Source organism: Aethalodelphis obliquidens, unplaced genomic scaffold, assembly GCF_003676395.1.
Source record: "Aethalodelphis obliquidens isolate GAN/ISIS:26980383/991018 unplaced genomic scaffold, ASM367639v1 scaffold125, whole genome shotgun sequence".
Lineage (NCBI taxonomy): Eukaryota > Metazoa > Chordata > Mammalia > Artiodactyla > Delphinidae > Aethalodelphis > Aethalodelphis obliquidens.
Genome location: NW_020838069.1, coordinates 90736 through 109581, shown reverse-complemented (window position 1 = coordinate 109581; position 18846 = coordinate 90736). Strand labels below are relative to the sequence as shown.

General features: G+C 56.1%; 1 protein-coding gene across 14 annotated transcripts in view; it reads left to right on the top strand.

Moving 5' to 3' along the window:
- PLXNB1 (plexin B1) overlaps positions 1–13997 on the top strand; it is a 28299-nt gene extending 14302 nt beyond the window's left edge. For 11 of the 14 annotated variants that reach the window (XM_027098570.1, XM_027098571.1, XM_027098581.1 and 8 more), the window contains 22 exons: positions 1495–1600; positions 1777–1913; positions 2224–2400; positions 2627–2798; positions 2987–3229; positions 3899–4075; positions 4153–4301; positions 4785–4885; positions 5005–5222; positions 5359–5537; positions 5689–5755; positions 5971–6117; positions 7005–7173; positions 7453–7556; positions 7631–7715; positions 7944–8128; positions 8285–8441; positions 8533–8684; positions 10561–10625; positions 10767–10842; positions 11872–11946; positions 13256–13997. In XM_027098570.1, coding sequence (XP_026954371.1) covers positions 1495–1600; positions 1777–1913; positions 2224–2400; positions 2627–2798; positions 2987–3229; positions 3899–4075; positions 4153–4301; positions 4785–4885; positions 5005–5222; positions 5359–5537; positions 5689–5755; positions 5971–6117; positions 7005–7173; positions 7453–7556; positions 7631–7715; positions 7944–8128; positions 8285–8441; positions 8533–8684; positions 10561–10625; positions 10767–10842; positions 11872–11946; positions 13256–13360 — 3046 coding nt within the window. In that variant the 3' untranslated portion in view covers positions 13361–13997. Of the gene's footprint in view, positions 1–1494; positions 1601–1776; positions 1914–2223; positions 2401–2626; positions 2799–2986; positions 3230–3898; positions 4076–4152; positions 4302–4784; positions 4886–5004; positions 5223–5358; positions 5538–5688; positions 5756–5970; positions 6118–7004; positions 7174–7452; positions 7557–7630; positions 7716–7943; positions 8129–8284; positions 8442–8532; positions 8685–10560; positions 10626–10738; positions 10843–11871; positions 11947–13255 lie in introns of those variants that run through there. The other 3 variants (XM_027098575.1, XM_027098578.1, XM_027098576.1) reach the window with 2 other exon arrangements.
- Positions 13998–18846: the final 4849 nt, after the last annotated feature.

Here is an 18846-nt window from a genome sequence, read left to right as displayed (position 1 = left end):
CATAGTTGTGGTAGCAGGCTCCTTGGATCCCAGACAGCTGTGCTCTGCGGCTGACCTTCCCACCTGCTGACCCTTCTTCCCCAAGCACTGCCCTGGGCAGGCTCCTCACGGGGATAGACTTATGACACACCTGCTGAGTGTCAGGCCCCTCTGTCCAGTCCCTGGGACCCCTCCCACTTTCCCAGGGCTTGTGGCTTACAAGGCTGGCAGTTGCAGGGTCCCAAATGTGCACACGCAGAACACAGCGAAGGAGACATCCACAAGCAGCAGGTCTCCAACCCGCCGAATGTCAGGGTTACCTGGAGAGTTGGTTCACAACCCCCCAGAGCAGGTCCTTAGACCACCTCCCTCCACTTCCTGCAGAGGTCTGGATCTGTAGGCCCGTGTTGGGGTCCCACAGTCTTATTTTCTTTCTTTTAAAAAATGTATTTATTTATTTATTTTTGGCTGTATTGGGTCTTTGTTGCTACGTGCAGGCTTTCTCTAGTTGCGGCGAGCGGGGGCTACTCTCTGTTGCGGTGCGCGGGCTTCTCATTGCGGTGGCTTCTCTTGTTGCGGAGCTCGGGCTCTAGGCGCGTGGGCTTCAGTAGTTGTGGCATGCGGGCTCTAGAGTGCAGGCTCAGTACAGGCTTAGTTGCTCTGTGGCATGTGGGATCTTCCCGGACGAGGGCTTGAACCCATGTCCCCGGCATTGGCAGGCGGATTCTTAACCACTGCACCACCAGGCAAGTACCCTGCAGTCTTATTTTCAACAAGACTCTGCTAGAGCATGTTGTTTCCCCCCTGAATGTATTATGACTGAGAACTTTAGGTGAGTGTTAATGATTCTAGAACCGTGAGACTAAAGTACTTTCTGAACTGATTTATAAAGTGATTAAAATACATTCCAGCTGAAGCCTCTCCCGGGTAGTTCACACTTCGCTTGTTCTGTTTTCTCGGGGTGTTTGCAGTGACCGTGACAATGTCACAAAGAGTCGAACCACTGCAGGCTTCACATTCTGGAGATTAATTTGCCCCAAGCTTCTGTTTCCTGGCTAAGAACCAGCATTTCTTAGATTGCTCACTTTCCCTTCACGTCCATCCCCAGACCTGACTAGAGGCTTTCGGGAACGTTTTTTCATGAGGAAATCAAGTTTCCACCACCTTGTAACTGGTGCTGTGCCCACGGTGATGGTGGCCGGTTAGGCCCACTCATTAGCTCAGCAACCCACCCCTGCCACCAGCCTTACCAGGGCTGGTGCCCCACAGAGAGAGAAATTCTCCTTGTCAGGGGCCTCTGGGGGTGGACTTGAATGATTGAACCACAGATATTAATTCTCAGAGGCCAAAGCCTCCTGGTGAGTCATTAAGGAATTCCTTCCAAAGCAAGAGGATCTCCGTCAATCTTGGGAGCCAGGAAGAACACGTGATGTAGTGGGGCAGGGAGGGGGCGGCCGGGTCAGTTTGAAGGGCCCTTAGTGTGGCCCAGCACCCCAGCTTGCCCTGTGCCCACAGCCTTGTGTGTATCACTGGGGCCAGCGGGGAGGAGGTGGCAGGCGCTGTGACGGTGGAGGTGCCAGGAAGAGGACGCGGCGTCTCAGAGCATGAGTTTGCCTACCAGGTGCCTGACTATTGAGTCCCCACCAGCTACCCATGGGCCACCCCCTTAGGTGGCTCCTCCCAGCCCATTGGTTCACCTCCCTGGGGCTCCCCACCCCAGGGCCTCCTTGTCTGCTCCCCCTGCCTCCCTGTTCTTGGCCTGATGCCTGTCTGTTTCTCCCTGTCCCCTTCCCACAGGACCCAAAGGTGCATTCCATCTTCCCGGCCCGAGGCCCCAGAGCCGGGGGCACCAACCTCACCCTGCATGGCTCCAAGCTTCTGACCGGGCGGCTGGAGGACATCCGAGTGGTAGTTGGAGACCAGCCTTGTCACCTGTGAGGGACGCTTCCTCATTCTGCAAAAATCCTTGAGCTCCGGGGAGAAGATGGAGGGGTGGGATACTAGGGAGAGCAGAAATGGGGAGAGGGCCAAGTCTGCTCCATCAAAAAGTGGCCAGCCCCTCTCGAAGCTGGGGCTTTCTTGGGAGTGCAGCCTCCAGGGTCACTTGTGGAGACTGCAATCAGCACTGAAGGGGGAAGTGAGCTGTGGCCCGAGTGGGTCCTGTGTCCTGGAATCACCCCTTTCCCCTTCCTGTGCCCCTCTGGCCCAGTCGGGCCTGCCTGCCACTTCTCCCTCCCTTCTCAGGCTGCTGGAGCAGCAGGCGGAGCAACTGCGGTGTGAGACCAGCCCACACCCCACGCCTGCCACACTCCCCGTGGCTGTGTGGTTTGGGGCTGCTGAGCGGAGGCTTCATCACAGCCAGTTCGAGTACACATCAGATCCCAATGTCACCTCTGCTGGCCCCGCCAAGAGCTTCCTCAGGTGCTGGGCCGAGGGCATGGCTGCATGGCATGCGGTTGGGAGGTCTTTGCAGCTCCAGTATATGGGGGTTTGTAGGGCTCTATGTGGGGGGCTTCGACTCCTATGCTGCTGGTGGGGAGAGGGGCCGTGGGGCTTTGGGTTGGAGCTGACCTAACATCAGGGACTGGGCTGTGCTTTAAAGCCTTGTTCACATAAGCCATAAGTGGCTCATGGGCTGTGTTTTCAGTGGAGGACGTGAGATATGGGTCCGTGGCCAGAATTTGGACGTGGTGCAGACACCAAGAATCCGAGTGACTGTGGCCACGAGAGCGCCAGGACCAGGCCAGGGGCTTGGGTGGAGGCACCGCGTGATCCCAGAGACGGCGTGCTCCCCCGGAGCCTCCTGTGGCGGCCTGCACGTAGGAGCCCCAAGGGCATCCCCTGCCTGCACTGGGCTAGCCATCGCCCACCTTGCCCCTCATCCCTCCCCCACCCCTAGACAGCTGTGGGTGGCGGGTACCAGTGGAGGCTATGTCCCCATCTTTGCTGGACGCCCCCCTTGTGCACCCTCAGCAGGCCCTCCCTGTCCTCCCTCCCTCTGCCCTAGTTTGAGGAGCCTTGCCACGTGAACAACTCCCAGCTCATCACGTGCCGCACGCCGGCCCTCCCAGGCCTGCCTGAGGACCCCTGGGTCCGTGTGGAATTCATCCTTGAAAACCTGGTCTTTGACTTTGCAACACTGAACCCCACACCCTTCTCCTATGAGGCCGACCCCACTCTGCAGCCGCTCAACCCCGAGGACCCCACCGCACCATTCCGGCACAAGCCTGGGAGTGTGCTCTCTGTGGAGGTACTGCTCCTAGTGGGATCTGGCAGGGCCCCAAGACCCTTCACTTTGCCGGATGGTACTGCTGTGTGGGGCACAGGGGGCATGACTGCAAAGTAAGGGCCAGTGGATGGACATGGCGAGTGCTGAGGGGGCTGGCGGCGGGGTGCCTAGCCAGACACACCTGGCCGGGGCTTAGGTCCTGTGGTCTGGGTCCTGACATACCCTATGGTAGGTCTCTGAATAACGATACGTAAATAGTTTGGCACACGCAGTGGCGGCGAGGTACACAGTAGGCGCCTGGGCTGACGCCCATTTGGCAGCTGTCTCGTGTGGACACATACTTGGCGTGTGTACTGACACACGCAGTAGCAGGGGCTCTGCTTTGTAAGGTCACTGCGTAGGATTTGGGGACAGCTTTATATTCTCCAGATTTTTAGCTCCGGAGAAGTTAAGACTCAAGGAAGAAGGATCGGGAGGGGCAGAAAAGGATCAGGGGGCAGCTTGGGAAACATCCATGGGGCTGTCACCCCACGTGCAGGACAAGAGGTGCTGAGGCACCATCAGCCCTGCTCCTGGGGGTGGGTCTCAGGACCATCCGTCTCACATTTGGGGAGATAGGATCTGAGTGGCCATCAGCTCCTCCCCTCAAGGAAGAGTTCTGAATGATCAATCCGTGACCCCATGTTCCAGGGGGAGAATCTGGACCTTGCAATGTCCAAGGAGGAGGTGGTGGCCATGATAGGGGACGGCCCCTGCATGGTGAAGACGCTGACCCGGCACCACCTGTACTGCGAGCCCCCCGTGGAGCAGCCCCTACCCCGGCACCATGCCCTCCGGGAGGTGCCTGATGCTTTGCCTGAGTTCACGGTCAGTGGGCAGGCTCTGGGCCGGGGCAGGCATCGGGCGTGCGCTGACCTCTTGCTCACATGTGGCTCCCTGTGCAGGTGCAGATGGGGAACCTACGCTTCTCCTTGGGCCACGTGCAGTACGATGGCGAGAGCCCTGTGGCTTTCCCCATGGCAGCCCAGGTGGGCTTGGGGGTGGGCACCTCTCTTCTGGCTCTGGGTGTCATCATCATTGTCCTCATGTACAGGTGGGTGCAGCCAGATGCGGCTGGGTTGGGCAGGTAGTAGGTGTGGCTGGATTGGGAAGGGGTAGACTAGACCAGGGATAGGCAAACACTTCCTATAAAGGGCAGGAGAGTAACTATTTCAGGCTTTGTGGGCCAGGCTGTCTGGGTGGCAGTGACTCAGCTCCGCTATTATAGCCCAGCGGCAGCCACGGACAACATATAAACACATGAGCATGGCTGTGTTCCAACAAATCTTTATTTACAAAAACAGGCCAGGGGCCAGATTTGGCCGTGTTATAGTTTGCTGATCCCTGGGCTAGATGAGTCGTGGGTGGGTGTGACTTGCCTGGGATGGGACAGGCTGAATTATTCTGACTAGGCCCTGGCTTGGCTGGGCATGGCAGGGTTAGACTGTGCTGGCCTGGGCAGGCCTGGGCCCGGTGGGACCCAGCAAGGGCTCGGGCCTCCTCTGGCCTTCCCTGCCCTGACCTTGGTGCTGAGCAGGAGGAAGAGCAAGCAGGCTCTGAGGGACTATAAGAAGGTGCAGATCCAGCTGGAGAATCTGGAGAGCAGCGTGCGGGACCGCTGCAAGAAGGAGTTCACAGGTGAGGCTGCGAAGACCCCACGCTCCAGGGCTCTGCCCAAGCCTGCTCCCGGGCTCTGCCCAAGCCTGCTCCCATCACCTTGGGATCTGCGCCCAAACCTGGCTTCTTCTGCTCAACAGACCTTATGACCGAGATGACCGATCTTACCAGTGACCTTCTGGGCAGCGGCATCCCCTTCCTCGACTACAAGGTGTATGCCGAGAGGGTCTTCTTCCCTGGGCACCAGGAGTCACCCTTGCACCGGGACTTGGGCGTGCCTGAGAGCAGGCGACCCACTGTGGAACAAGGGCTGGGGCAGCTCTCCAACCTGCTTAACAGCAAGCTCTTCCTCATCAAGGTGCCGGCCCCACCCCCTATCTGGGCCCTCCAGGGGTGGGGAGGGGGTCCCCCTACCCTCCAGCCCCATCCCTTCTCAGTCCCTCCGTTTCTGAATCTGCCCTCCCCACCCACCCATCCCCTCTCCCTGGCGCCAGTTCATCCACACCCTGGAGAGCCAGCGCACCTTCTCAGCTCGGGACCGCGCCTACGTGGCATCTCTGCTCACCGTGGCACTGCACGGGAAGCTTGAGTACTTCACTGACATCCTGCGCACCCTGCTCAGTGACCTGGTGGCCCAGTACGTGGCCAAGAACCCCAAGCTGATGCTGCGCAGGTCTGTATGCCCGTAAGACGCTACGGGGGCCAGGTGGCTGTGGACAGCTGGAGCCAAGACCTGGGTCAGGCCTTCTGGGGCCTGGGGTCTGAAGAATAGAAAGCCCTGGGTCCCCACCTGCTGACTCTGCCCGCTCTTTCCGTCATCCCAGGACAGAGACCGTGGTGGAGAAGCTGCTCACCAACTGGATGTCTATCTGCCTCTACACTTTCGTGAGGGTGAGTGAGGCAGAGGTGGGTGGGGCTCCCCTCCAGGGAGAGTCAGGACTCTGAACCACACAGCTTCTTGTCCCAGCACAGCTTGGGCACCCCTGCCCAGTATGTCCTCAGCCACCTTAAGCCTTCTGCGGCCAGCATCCTGTCCCCTCCCCCAGCACCTCCATCCCATGCTTGTCCCCTGCCCCGGGTGTCCTAACTGCCCGCCACTCTCCCAGGACTCGGTAGGGGAGCCTCTGTACATGCTTTTCCGTGGAATTAAGCATCAAGTGGACAAGGGGCCGGTAGACAGCGTGACTGGCAAAGCCAAATACACCCTGAATGACAACCGCCTGCTCCGAGAGGACGTGGAGTACCGTCCCCTGGTGAGGGGGGGAGGGGGGGGAGAGGGGGGAGGGGGGGGGGGGGGGGGGGGGGGGGGGGGGGGGGGGGGGGGGAGGGGGGGGGGGGGGGGGGAGGGGGGAGGGAGGGGGGAGAGAGAGAACCTGCCGGTGAGTCAGTCTCCCATGAAGGTGAGGAGGGTGACCACGTATGATTGTGTGGGTGTCTGCATCTGGTTTGAGCCAGCCTAACCTCCAGCTGGCTGCAGGATAGAGGCTTGAGGGCCAGATCTTGAAGATACGACCTCAGAGGTTCCCCAGGTTTGGGGTGGGGTCAGGATGGCCACATCCAGAGTCTAGGGAGCAGCCAACCCTGCCCGGGGCCCGTCCGGGTCCTTGCTGTGTCAGGGCCTGAGTGTCTGCCTGATCATGGTCTTAGCATCCTGCCAGGGGCATGGTTGTGCCCACCAAGCTGGGAGTCACCCTGGCAGACCTGCCCATTGTTTCCCTCTGGGAAACTTTCCCCTTCGTGGCCCACGTGGAGGTCCTTTGGGAAAATCCCATTCAGGCTCCGCCAGGCCTGCTCCTCTGGCTAGTGGAGACCCCACTTCTTATGCGGGCTTCCTCAGGTGCCTCAGCCTGTCTGCGCCGGGAGCCTGAGGAGCAGAGTTCAGAGGGACTTGTGCTCTCCCATTTTTTCTGCCATTCACCCAGCAGACACTAGTGCTCTGTGCCAGGTGCTGGGGCCACAGAGTGGAGGGAGCTGCTGTCCCTGGGGAGGCAGGCGGGTGAAGAGACAAGGAGGAGTGATTGTTTGGTGCTTGGAGGTCAGAGGCAGTGGCTTCCTTATGGGTTGTCCCTGGCCTTGGCCTTGCATCTTGGTCATCCCACATGTAGCATGAGCCCTGACTGCTCCCACGTATCGTGCATAGACCTTGAATGCACTACTGGCTGTGGGGCCTGGAGCGGGAGAAGCCCAGGGCGTGCCTGTGAAGGTCCTGGACTGTGACACCATCTCCCAGGCCAAGGAAAAGATGTTGGACCAGCTTTATAAAGGAGTGCCTCTTGCCCAGCGGCCAGACCCCCGCACCCTGGACGTCGGTGAGGGCAGAGGGGAAGGGTGGTCTGGGGACCCTCAGGGCTAGGCTGGCCCTAAACCAGCTCTGCGGGGTCAGCTTATCACCCAGGGGAGGTGGGCTCTGGAACACCTCTACAGGGACAACCTGTCACCTGGTGAGGGGCCCCTGTTTCTGGACTTCAGAGAAGTTGGGTGAGGTTGCCCCTGATGGAGGGGCCAGTGTCCTTGTAGAAGAGGGGACGGGTTCCAATGCAGGGAGGGTATTCTGAAAGCCCTGGACCAAGCCCACCTTGTCCTTGCAGAATGGCGGTCTGGGGTGGCCGGGCATCTCATTCTTTCTGACGAGGACGTGACTTCTGAGGTCCAGGGTCTGTGGAGGCGCCTGAACACCCTGCAGCATTACAAGGTGGGAGGGGTGGGAGCTGGGGGAAGGCTGTGGTGGGGTGGGCTGGTGGAGGGGTCACCAACTGTGGTCCACAGGTCCCAGACGGAGCAACTGTGGCCCTCGTCCCCTGCCTCACCAAGCATGTCCTCCGGGAAAGCCAGGATTACGTCCCTGGAGAGAGTGAGTACTTACCCTCCCCCCCGCCCCACCCCTGCCATCGCAGTCCTCTACCCTTGCTTTGCCCAGTCTCCAGTAACGGGGTAAGGTCCTCTGGACTTCAGGGTGGGCTTGTGTCTACTTCCCTTCCACCCAGAGAAGCCCTTAACCAGGTGCCCCCACTCCCAGGTTTTGGCAGGACCCCGGGGGTCTAGGGCAGGGGGCACCTGATGAGGGGTGACAAGCTGTAAGGTCTTGGTACAGGGACCCCAATGCTGGAGGATGTGGACGAGGGGGGCATCCGGCCCTGGCACCTGGTGAAGCCAAGCGAGGAGCCGGAGCCGCCCAGGCCTCGGAGGGGCAGCCTCCGGGGCGGGGAGCGGGAGCGAGCCAAGGCCATCCCTGAGATCTACCTGACCCGCCTGCTGTCCATGAAGGTGGGGCTGGGGGCAGGCACGAGACAGGTAGTGGGATTTGGGAGTATGTGGGGCTCGCACAGGCCTGGTGTCACGAGGCATCTGAGGCTGGGCTGGGCTGGGCTGGGCTGAGGTCCCCTTGCTGACTGCATCTCTTGTGCTTCCCCTCGTCCGCAGGGCACCCTGCAGAAGTTTGTGGATGACCTGTTCCAGGTGATTCTCAGCACCAGCCGTCCCGTGCCGCTCGCTGTGAAGTACTTCTTTGACCTGCTGGATGAGCAGGCCCAGCAGCATGGCATCTCGGACCAGGACACCGTCCATATATGGAAGACCAACGGGGGGGGGGGGGGCGGGGCGGGCCTAGCATGGGCGGGGTCTTCTCTCCTGTCTCCCCAGCACACTCACTGGCCACACCTGTCCCGCCCACAGCTTGCCGCTGAGGTTCTGGATCAATATCATAAAAAACCCGCAGTTTGTGTTCGACGTGCAGACATCTGATAACATGGATGCAGTGTTCCTGGTCATTGCACAGACCTTCATGGATGCCTGCACCCTGGCTGACCACAAGCTGGGCCGGGTGAGCTGGCTGGGGTGGACCGGGAGGGCCTAGGTGGGTGGGGCAGCATAGCCGGGGATGGAGACTGCTGTGGTGCACAGACTCTAGGCCTTCTTGAGGATGTCAAGGAGGAGGATATAGGAGGCCTTTGACCGCAGGCCCGGGGACAGGCTTTGTCTCCGGCCTCCCTAGGAGGTGGCCGTGCCTCAGCCTTCAGGGATGAGCAAGGGCAGGGGGCACGTGTGCTGATTCACAGGGTTAAGTGGAGCAAAGAGTGCTGGCGGTGCGGCAGGAGGCCAGGGCCACTTGGCAAGGGCTCACCCTGAGGGCAAAGGGGGTGGTCAGACCTGAGAGTTAGGTGGAGCCTCCTGGCAATCATGCAGTGGATGGACTGGAGCCTGGCGTCCAGAGAGGAAGCTGTGTTGTCCCTGGGACGAGCGGTGGCCAGGTTCATGCTGGGACTAGAGGGTACAGGGCAGGCAGAAGCTGTGGGTTGGATGTGGGGGTGAGGAAGAGGGAGGGGTTCCTTACGCACCCCGGGCCTCTGGCGGTGGTGAGCTGAGACTTGGAGGAGGTGAGCCCCTGGATTCTACAATCGCAGAGCAGCTCCAGGCTGCCTCGGAGATTTGATTCCCAAGGGCAGTGGAAGTGTCTGCCAGCCCGTGCAGTACGGGGAGCAGAGTCCAGGGGAGGGCCAGGCCAGGAGGGGTGTGCTGACAGGGGAGCTGGGAAGCATGGAGGAGAGGTGGTCAGGGCTGCCTGGTGGCACAGAGAGGGGGAGGTATGTTGTCACAGTGGTCAGGACCCAGAGAGTCCTGTGACAGATATGGGGTCACCACTATGACTGCTCAGGCACCCAGCAGGCAGGGCTGTCGTGGCTCTGCATAACGGACTCTGCTTAGCCTCGACCCCTGGGCCTGGGACCTCTTGAGAGTTCTCCATGGGGAAACAAGATGGAAAGTTCCACTCTGTAGTGCTGTCTTTTGTAAGCCATTTTTCCTCTGCCTGTGCTCATTACTCTGCCTGCGATGAGCTGAGAACCACAGAGCCACACCAGGACCCAGGGGTCACCTCCAGGGTGTGTGCTGTATGGTAGCTGCGTTCTTCTGCCTGATCTTCACACTGCTTCCCCTTCCCAGCAGCACTGCAGATGCTTCCTGGGTAGCTCAGGAATAGTGCAAACCAGGATGCCAAGGGCCACCCATGGAGAGTTGCTGAGAAGCAGGCATCCTGCCTCAGGCCCAGCGCTCACGCCCTTGCTCACAGGGGGCAGTGCAGTCTTGCCTCACCCTCCCAGCAGCTGTAGGATGAGGCAGCAGGTCCAGAGAATGGAAGTGTGCTGCCCACAGCCACTGGGACAGAGCTGGGATTGGAGCCCGGTTCGGTGGTAGAGGATGTATTGGCTGTGTTAGATTGTGGGCCCTGGTCTGAGAGACCTGCTTCAAATCCCAGCTCAGCCACACAGGAGTGAGGTGGTCTGGGGCAATTTAATTAAATTTTGGGGTTAGTTTCCTGATTTTTAAAATGATTACATGGGGAATGAACAGCACTTGGAGCAGCAGTATTAGGGCTCCACATGGCACTGCACCCTTCCCACCCTGCATGCCAGTTCCCTGCCAGGTCCGGGTGGAGGCACGTGGAGCTGAGAGATGACCTTGGAGTGAGATGGGGGGAAGCTCAAGGTGATGACAGCAGAGATGGGACACTGGGGGAGGGGTGACAGAAGGAATGAGGTGGGGTGACCAACCATCCGGGTTGTCTGGGACTGAGGAGGTTTCCTGCAATTCGGGACTTAGTTTTAAAACTGAAACAGTGCTGGGAAAATTGGGACAGCTGGTCACCCTAACAGGAGCTCTCATCCTTCTTTTCCTTTCACTGTTCACCTGCTGGCACCCAGGACTCTCCCATCAACAAACTTCTGTATGCTCGGGATATTCCCCGGTACAAACGGATGGTGGAAAGGTACGAGGGAAAGGGATTGCATCTGGGGGATAATGGCTGGACGGATTGGTGGGTGTTTACAGCTGAGGCCCAGGGGTGGGCCTGGTGGGGTGAAGAGGGGTTTGTTTCCCCAGCGGCTGCCGGACCCATGATCTCTGGCAGGTACTATGCAGACATCAGACAGACCATCCCCGCCAGTGATCAAGAGATGAACTCCATCCTGGCCGAGCTGTCCCGGGTATGGCCCTCCTTCTGCTTCTTGGGTTGGGCATAGGCCTTCTGCCACAAGGGTCCTGCCCCCTTCACGCTGCTCCTTTGCAGGGAAGCCCTGGGGGCCTCAGCACAGTGTTCCCGCTGCCTCTGTAAAAGACCAGGGCTCCCAGTGTCTCATCAGAGAGCAGCAGGGGCCTTGTCCTGGCAGCTGCCACCGAGCCTGACTCAGCCAGGTGTTTAGATGTCTGCAGCCCCTCTGCAGCCCCTCGGGGTCTGTGGACCATAGTTCCAAGGCAGCGAGGTGGCAGGGATTCAGCCCCAGGACTGCCTGGGTCAGCCTGTCCACGTCTTCCTACTGCTCTGCTTTCCTTGGCACTATAGACATGCCCCCACCTACTCCTAAAACAGCCTCCAAACAGTCCAGTCCAGGGAATTTATAAACAATGTAAATCTGAAACCACGATGATGATGACCACAACCACAATAACAATAGCAGCTACAGTTTTGGGGTGTTGCCGTGCGTGGGGGCTTTGATTACTTCTCATTTGATTCCCATTAAAGCTCTACAAGTTAGGTGATATCAACTCCATTGTCCTGAAGAGGAGGTTGAGGTTCAGAGATGTCCCCATGGAGGGACCTGGGTGTGACCTCAGGAAAGACTTGAATGAGATCACAGCAGAACTATGCTGGGTCACAGCCTGTGAGCAGCACCTATTCTGCCTGGCTCTGCAATTGCCTGGGATGCCAGAGGGTCCCAGCTGGAGCCTGGAGGGGGAGAGAGGCCGAGCCCCAGTGGAGACCCCAGGCCATGGTGAAACTACAGATCCAGGCTCTCTCCACCAAGGAGGCCCTTTGGTCCTATCCTGTCCCCAGCTTAGCACGTCTAGCCTGGCATCCCCTGTCTGTGGAGGGGCTCTGCTTCCCAATGCAGGGCCCTGTTCCTTCCTCTACCTCCCAGCCCCCTCTTCCCCACTCCCCTTGCCTGGGGTCCTGGGCCTCCTCTGGTGGCTGGCAGCACCCCCTATCTCTGTAACCTCTTGTCTCTCCTCCCTAGAACTACTCTGGAGACCTGGGGGTGCGAGTGGCCCTGCACGAACTCTACAAGTATATCAACAAATACTATGACCAGGTGGGCAGAACCTGGGCATGGTCAGGATGATGTGAGAGGGTGACTGGCTCTGTGACGCAAGTGTGGGGCCTTCGGGTCTCCCCCAGGCACAGAGTGGTGGAGGGGGGCTGAGCCCTGTGCTCGGGAAGTGTTCTTCAGGTGTGCTTCCTGGTAGTGGCCCGGCTCTTACCTGCTGCCGCCCTTCCCATCCGGGCTCCTGGGCATGGTGGTGGTGATGGATGGCTGGGGATCTCCCAGGGCCTGGAGATGGTGTGCAGGATGTGCTGGGAGGAACACACAGCGGCCACCTGTGCGCCGACCTTGTGCTCCCTCAGAGCCCTACCTGAGACCACATGTGGCAGTGTGCTGTGCAGGCCATCTCTGCGGGGGTGGGCCTGGCTGGGCTGCATGCGCTGCCAGAGAGGAGTGTCTGGGGCAGATGAGGGCACAACAGAGCCGGTAAGGGGGCTTTCTGGGGGATTCCTGGGCTGGGCCTCAGGATCAGAGCGCCCACCGGTCAACCCACTGAGTGCCTGCTGGAATCATCTACCCAGATGTTTGCGTGGCCCCAGGGATGTGGCCGTTGCTGTTGAGCGATGAGGGCCCTGCCTCATGGCTCAGGCCTGGAGTGGGGACAGGCATTTGACACAGGAGTGATGCGCAAGCGTGAAGTCCAGGTGCCTTGCTCCAAACAGTGTGGGTGCCGGTGTGGGGGAGGCGGGGCCGTGTGACACAGCTGTCCCCTTGTGGAGGCGTGGCCGGCAAGCCCCTCCTGTTCCCACCCTTCCCTCTGTGGCAGCCCCCCTTGTGGTTATGTAGTTGTCCGTGTTTGGTCAATACCTGTCTCCCATCCAGTGAGCCCCACGAGGGCAGGGATCGTACCTGTCATCACTGCTGGGTCCCTGCTCCTTGTCCAGCACCCGGCATGTAGGAATTTAGGAACTGCTTGTTGCCTGGTGGGTGGGGGAGCCAGGATGGGTGGAGCAGGGCTTCCAGGGGGTTTGTGGCGGAGAAGACCAGCATGGTGGGTGAAGTTGGCCTCCACTCAAAACGATTTTACTGGGGAGGTGATATGCATTACCGTGAGTGCTAGGTACTGAGTAAAGTACTTCATTCCCTACCTCACTAATCCTTAAAACCCCACAGTGACTCTGCTGTCATCATCCCCTCCCCGAGGGGGCCCTGAGGAAGTGAGTGCGGCAGCGCACAGGGTTTCTCGGGCCCCTACCACACACCTGCTGCAGTAGCTGTGGAGGCCTATTGAAGTCTGTGGCAAAGGCAGACGGCAGGCTGACGGTCTCCCCCTGCTGAGTTGGTCTCTGCGTTTCAGATCATCACTGCCCTGGAGGAAGATGGCACGGCCCAGAAGATGCAGCTGGGCTATCGGCTCCAGCAGATCGCAGCGGCTGTAGAAAACAAGGTCACAGATCTGTAGGGACTTGGAGAGCCCCTGGCCTGCTGTGCCTCAGCCCCGCCTGGGCAGCCCCGGAACCACGAGGGAGAGACCACCTTCTTAGATGCCTGTAGTGCCTGCCCAGCGGAGTTAGTGGAAGGTGGCTCCAAGTCTCCTGGTGGCTCTGGCCTGGGCCCTGCTGGACATCTCGCAGGCGTGGGGCCTTGAGGCTGATGGAGTGGTGACCCTGAGGCCAGTGACCCTGCGGGCTACTTTCTGTGTGATGTTAGTCTGAGGGAAACTGGGGACTAAGGGCTTCCAGAGAGTGGCTGGAAGGGCCTCCAGCCCCTGGGGAGACTGTACTGCTCCTGAACACTGGCCTTTATCCCAGGGGATTCAGAGAGGAAGGAGGAGAGCCCCCACTTCCTGTCCCGTCCTCCTCCTCCACCATCCCTGACCTCATTAGCCGCCACTGGCCATGTTGCTGCTGCCATTTTCCTAGGTCCGAGAGATGAATGCCTTTCCTAGGCTGCTGCAAACTGACCTCTCAGCAGGGCTGGCTGCTTCAGGGCCACCCTGCCACCGAGGCAGCCAGGAGTGAGGGGTGTCTGCTGCAGGGGGGCCTCGGGGAGAATGGTGGCCCTACTGACCTGGCTCTTCATTAAAGGATAACACACTGTCTGGTGTCTGAGATGTGGGCTTGGCCCAGCCCTCCCTTAGCTGGAGGGTGGCAGCTGTGCCTGGCAGGCACCATGGGGAGATGGGATCTGCAGCCTCTGGGAGGTCTCATGGCGCCCACAGAATGCTCCAGATCACAGGGCTGGCTGGGTTCTCCTTGACTCCTGCACGGGGCTTGCTGGCGTCAAAGCTGCTGTGAAGGAAGTGAGAACCCCATCCAGGACGGGGCTGGCGGGCCTGAAACCCAAGGTGCAGGGGTCTGTGGTTTCTTCAAAGTCTGCCTTATCGGCAATTTGAGTGTTCAAATTTCTCCATTCCTGTTGCACTTGTTTTGAAAGGAACTGGGAAAGGATGGCATCACTGCTCCAGGTGGAGTGGATCTTGGGGCCCTTTTCCTCAGTAGTTTCTAGACGCCCTGAACCCCTGTAGCCTGGGCTGTTCTGAGGGGCTTCTGGTTACTGGGTTGTCTTCTAAGTCAAGGTATTTTGGGTGCAGATAACCCAAATGTCTGCCTGCGTCAAGGCCACCTTGTTTGGGTTTCCTGATTTGTAGCTGGAGGTGAGCTTCGAGACTGTCTCAGCTGGATCTTGTATTGCTGGCTGGGTCTACACGGCTGGGGGTTGATGCCCCCTTGACTGGGACCACCCTTGGCCTCCACAGGAGGTGAGCCTACTGAACAGAGGTGAGTCCATGGCCCTCCAGCCTTCAGGTCCTCACAAGGTTCTCCCCCATGGCTCTCTGCTTATAGCCCAGAGACCCCCTAGCCTTCCTTCCCCTCTGACACAGAGGCCCCACCTCCCAACTTAGGGGTCTTCATTGGGGGTTTGAAGAGACACAGGCTGATATGAGTCCAGGAAGAGTCCTCTTCCCTCCCTCTTATTGGCCCTAAATAATGCCTTCTCAAGGTCCTCGTCCCTAAGATGGCAGGAGCCACATTGGTGTGTCCATGCCCACTGTAGTCACCACTGCTATTCTCTGCTCTAATGTCCTTCCCTCCTCATTTCTGCCTGATGTCCAGACCACAGTCAGAGGCAGGTCAGCCAGCAGTGAGGCACTGTCATTCCGGTGTGTAAGCTTTAGTACTTCAAATGCGTGCTCCTGCCAGGTCTTTGTAGTGGCTCAGAATGGGTCTGACTCCTCCTGGCCAAACCATGGAGTTGATCCCCCATTGTGACAGTCTCAGGGAGCAGGGCTAATGGGGAATTCAGTTTGGAGTGGACGTCGAGCAGGCCCAGAGAGGGAGGGAGCCTGGTTGACACCACAGGGGCCATGAAAGACTCGTGCCTCTGTTCAGGGCTCAGGCCCCTACAGGTCCTAGGAGGCCTATAACAGGGTAGGTGAGGGCTCTGGGGAGAGGAAAACCATGTACCTGCACGCCTGGCAGCTGTGACTATTGAACATGTTGAGTCATTCACTATCATGTCTCAGAATGTTGTTCTAGTAAAAGATACAAAGAACACAAACCTGCGCAGTAAGACAGGAACTTACAAGTCTTCAAACACCACAGCTGCCAGTGGAGATTCTAAACCTGACAGAACTTAAGGATTCTAATTGGGTCTTGGCCACAATTTCAGTGTAGGACATTTGTCATTCAGGTTGATCAATCTTATTCTGATCAAGACTGCAGAGTGCCCTCACCTACTACATTACCCATAAAACATGTTAGTATGCAAAGGACCTTCGTTTCTCATCACTGGGGACACCTTAAAGAGATTAGGGAGTGACTTGCTTCATTAAGTGAACTTTCACCAACTTAAATATCGGAGTAATTATCCAGTTAGAGGATCAGGAGCTCCGTATCTTTTTTTTTTTTTTTTAGTGAAGTATAGTTGACTTACAGTGTTTCAGGTGTACAGCAAAGTAATGGATATATTTTTTTTTCCACATTCTTTCCATTATAGGTTATTGCAAGATACTAAATATAGTTGCCTGCACTATACAGTAAGTCCTTTCAGTTTATTTTATATGTAGTAGTATGCATCTGTTAATCCCCAATTCCTAATTTATCCCTCCCTCCTTTCCGCTTTGGTAACCGTAAGTTTGTTTTCTATGTCTAGAGTCTATTTCAGTTTTGTAAATAAGTTCATTTGTATCACTTTTTTAGATTCCACATATAAGCGATATATGATATTTGTCTTTGTCTGACTCACTTCTCTCGGCATGATAATCTCTGGGTCCATCCATGTTGCTGTAAATGGCATTATTTTATTCTTTTTCATGGCTGAGTAATATTCCATTGTATACATATACCACATGTTCTTTATCCATTCATCTGTCCATGGACATTTCTTGGTTATTGTAAATAGTGCTGCTATGAACACTAGGGTGGGTGTATCTTTTTGAATTACAGTTTTCATCTTTTTTGGATGTATGCCTAGGAGTGGGATTGCTGGAAAATATGGTAACTCTATTTTACTTTTTTAAGGAACCTCCATACCATTCCCCATAGTGGCTGCACCAATTTACATTTCCACCAAGAGTACAGGAGGGTTCTGTTTTCCTCACACCCCCTCTCGCATTTATTATTTGTAGACTTTTTTTTAAGATTTATTATTTATTTATTTATTTAATTTTTGGCTGTGTCAGGTCTTAGTTGTGGCATGCGGGATCTTCACTGAGGCATGCAGGATCATGTGGCACGTGAGCTTTGCTCTAGTTGTGGCGTGCAGGCTTTCTCTAGTTGTGGCGTGCAGGCTCCAGGGTGTGTGGGCTCTGTAATTGTGGTGCGTGGGTTCCAGAGCACGTGGGTTCTGTAGTTTGCTGCACGCCCGCTCCAGTTGAGGTGCGCAAGCTTAGTAGTTGCGGTGCGAGGGCTTAGTTGCCCTGAGGCATGTGGGATCCTATTTCCCTGACCAGGGGTCGAACCCGCGTCCCCTGCATTGTAAGGCAGATTCTTTACCACTGGACCACAAGGCAAGTCCCTATTCGTAGAATTTTTGGCGATGGTCATTCTGACGAGTATGAGGTGATACATCAATTGTGGATTTGATTTGCATTTCTCTAATAATCAGTGATGTTGGCCGTCTTTTCATGTGCCTGCTGGTAATTAGGATATCTTCCTTGGAGAAATGTTACTTAAGTCTTCTGCATTTTTTAATTGGGTTGTTTGTTTTTTTGACGTTGAGCTGTATGAGTTCTTTGTATATTTTGGGAATTAATCCCTCAAATTTCCATCATATGCAAATATTTTCTCCGAAACCATATGGTGTCTTGTTTCGTTTATGGACGTTTTGCTGTACAAAAGCGTTTAAGCTTACTTTTTTTTTTTTTTTTTTTGCGGTACGCGAGCCTCTCACTGTTGTGGCCTCTCCCGTTGTGGAGCACAGGCTCCGGACACACAGGCTCAACGGCCATGGCTCACGGGCCCAGCTGCTCCACGGCATGTGGGATCTTCCCAGACCGGGGCATGAACCCGTGTCCCCTGCATCGGCAGGCGGACTCTCAACCACTGCGCCACCAGGGAAGCCCCAAGCTTACTTATTTTTAAAATTTTAAAATGTTATTGGAGTATAGTTGATATACAATGTTGTGCTAGTTTCAGGTATACAACAAATGATTCATTATACATATTTGTACATCCATTATTTTTCAGATTCTTTTCTCTTATAGATTAGGACAGATTATCAAGTAGAGTTCCCTGTGCTATCCAGTAGGTCCTTCTTGATTATCATATATCTCTGTGTGTGTCTGTGTGTATTAATCCCAACCTCCTAACTTATCGCTCCCCCCACCCGAACTTTCCCCCTTTGGTCATGATAAGTTAGTTTTCTAAGTCTGGGAGTCTGTTTCTGTTTTGGTTAATTAGTTCATTGGTATCATGTTTTAGATTGCACCTATCAGTGATATCATATGATATTCGTCTTTCTCTGTGTGACCTACTTGACTTAGTGGGATCATCTCCAGGTCCATCCATGTTGCTGCAAATGGCATGATTTCCTTCTTTCTTAGGGTTGAGAAATATTCCATTGTATATATGTAGCACATCTTGTGTAGCCATACCTATGTCGATGGACATTTTGGGTGCCTCCATGCTTTGGGTATTGTAAATAGTGCTGCAATGAATGTTGGGGTGCAGATGTCTTTTCGAAGGATGGTTTTCTTCGGGCATACACCCAGGAGTGGGATTGCCGGATCTCATGATTTCTCTATTTTTAGTGTTTTATAAAACCTCCATAGTGGCTGGTAGTAGCAATTTCCATTCCCAGCAGCAGTGGAGGAGGCATGTCTTTTCTCCACGCCCTCTCCAGCATTTATTGTTTGTAGACTTTGTGATGATTGGTGCCCTATGATACCTCGTTGTCGTTTTGATTTGCATTTCTCTAACAACTAGTGATGCTGAGATCATTTCATGTGGGTTTTTTTTTTAATGTGAATATAATTTTACCTCTTGAAACTGGCTTCTTAAAGTCGGCCCTGTTTTGAATTCTTTTTCTATTACCTACCGCGCGATATCTCTCGAAGGCAGGGGTCATTTAGAGCCCCACAGGCCTTGTGAATATTAAGTTCCCCTAAGTACTGGTTTTAAGGTGGTTGTTACGGAAAACGGCCACAAGGCGGCAGCATTTCTTCATGCCCGACTCTGGTAACTCGGGCAACCTGAGCCTAGCAAAAGTCATGTTCCCAGGTTGAAAATCAGAGTGCAAAGTGCCAGAAGAAACACACGAGGGCTTGTGCCTCTTTACTTCTTCCCCCTTACCCTTCACCCTCCCAGTCAAATCCCAACCCCTGCAAAAGTGCTGTGCTGAGGGTGATGTCCTAGGTAGTTGGAGCGACTCTAAGGAAGGAGGCTGGAAGTGGAAACCCCAACACCAGGAGATGTGGAGACCAGGTGACGTTTCAAAGCTCTTGCA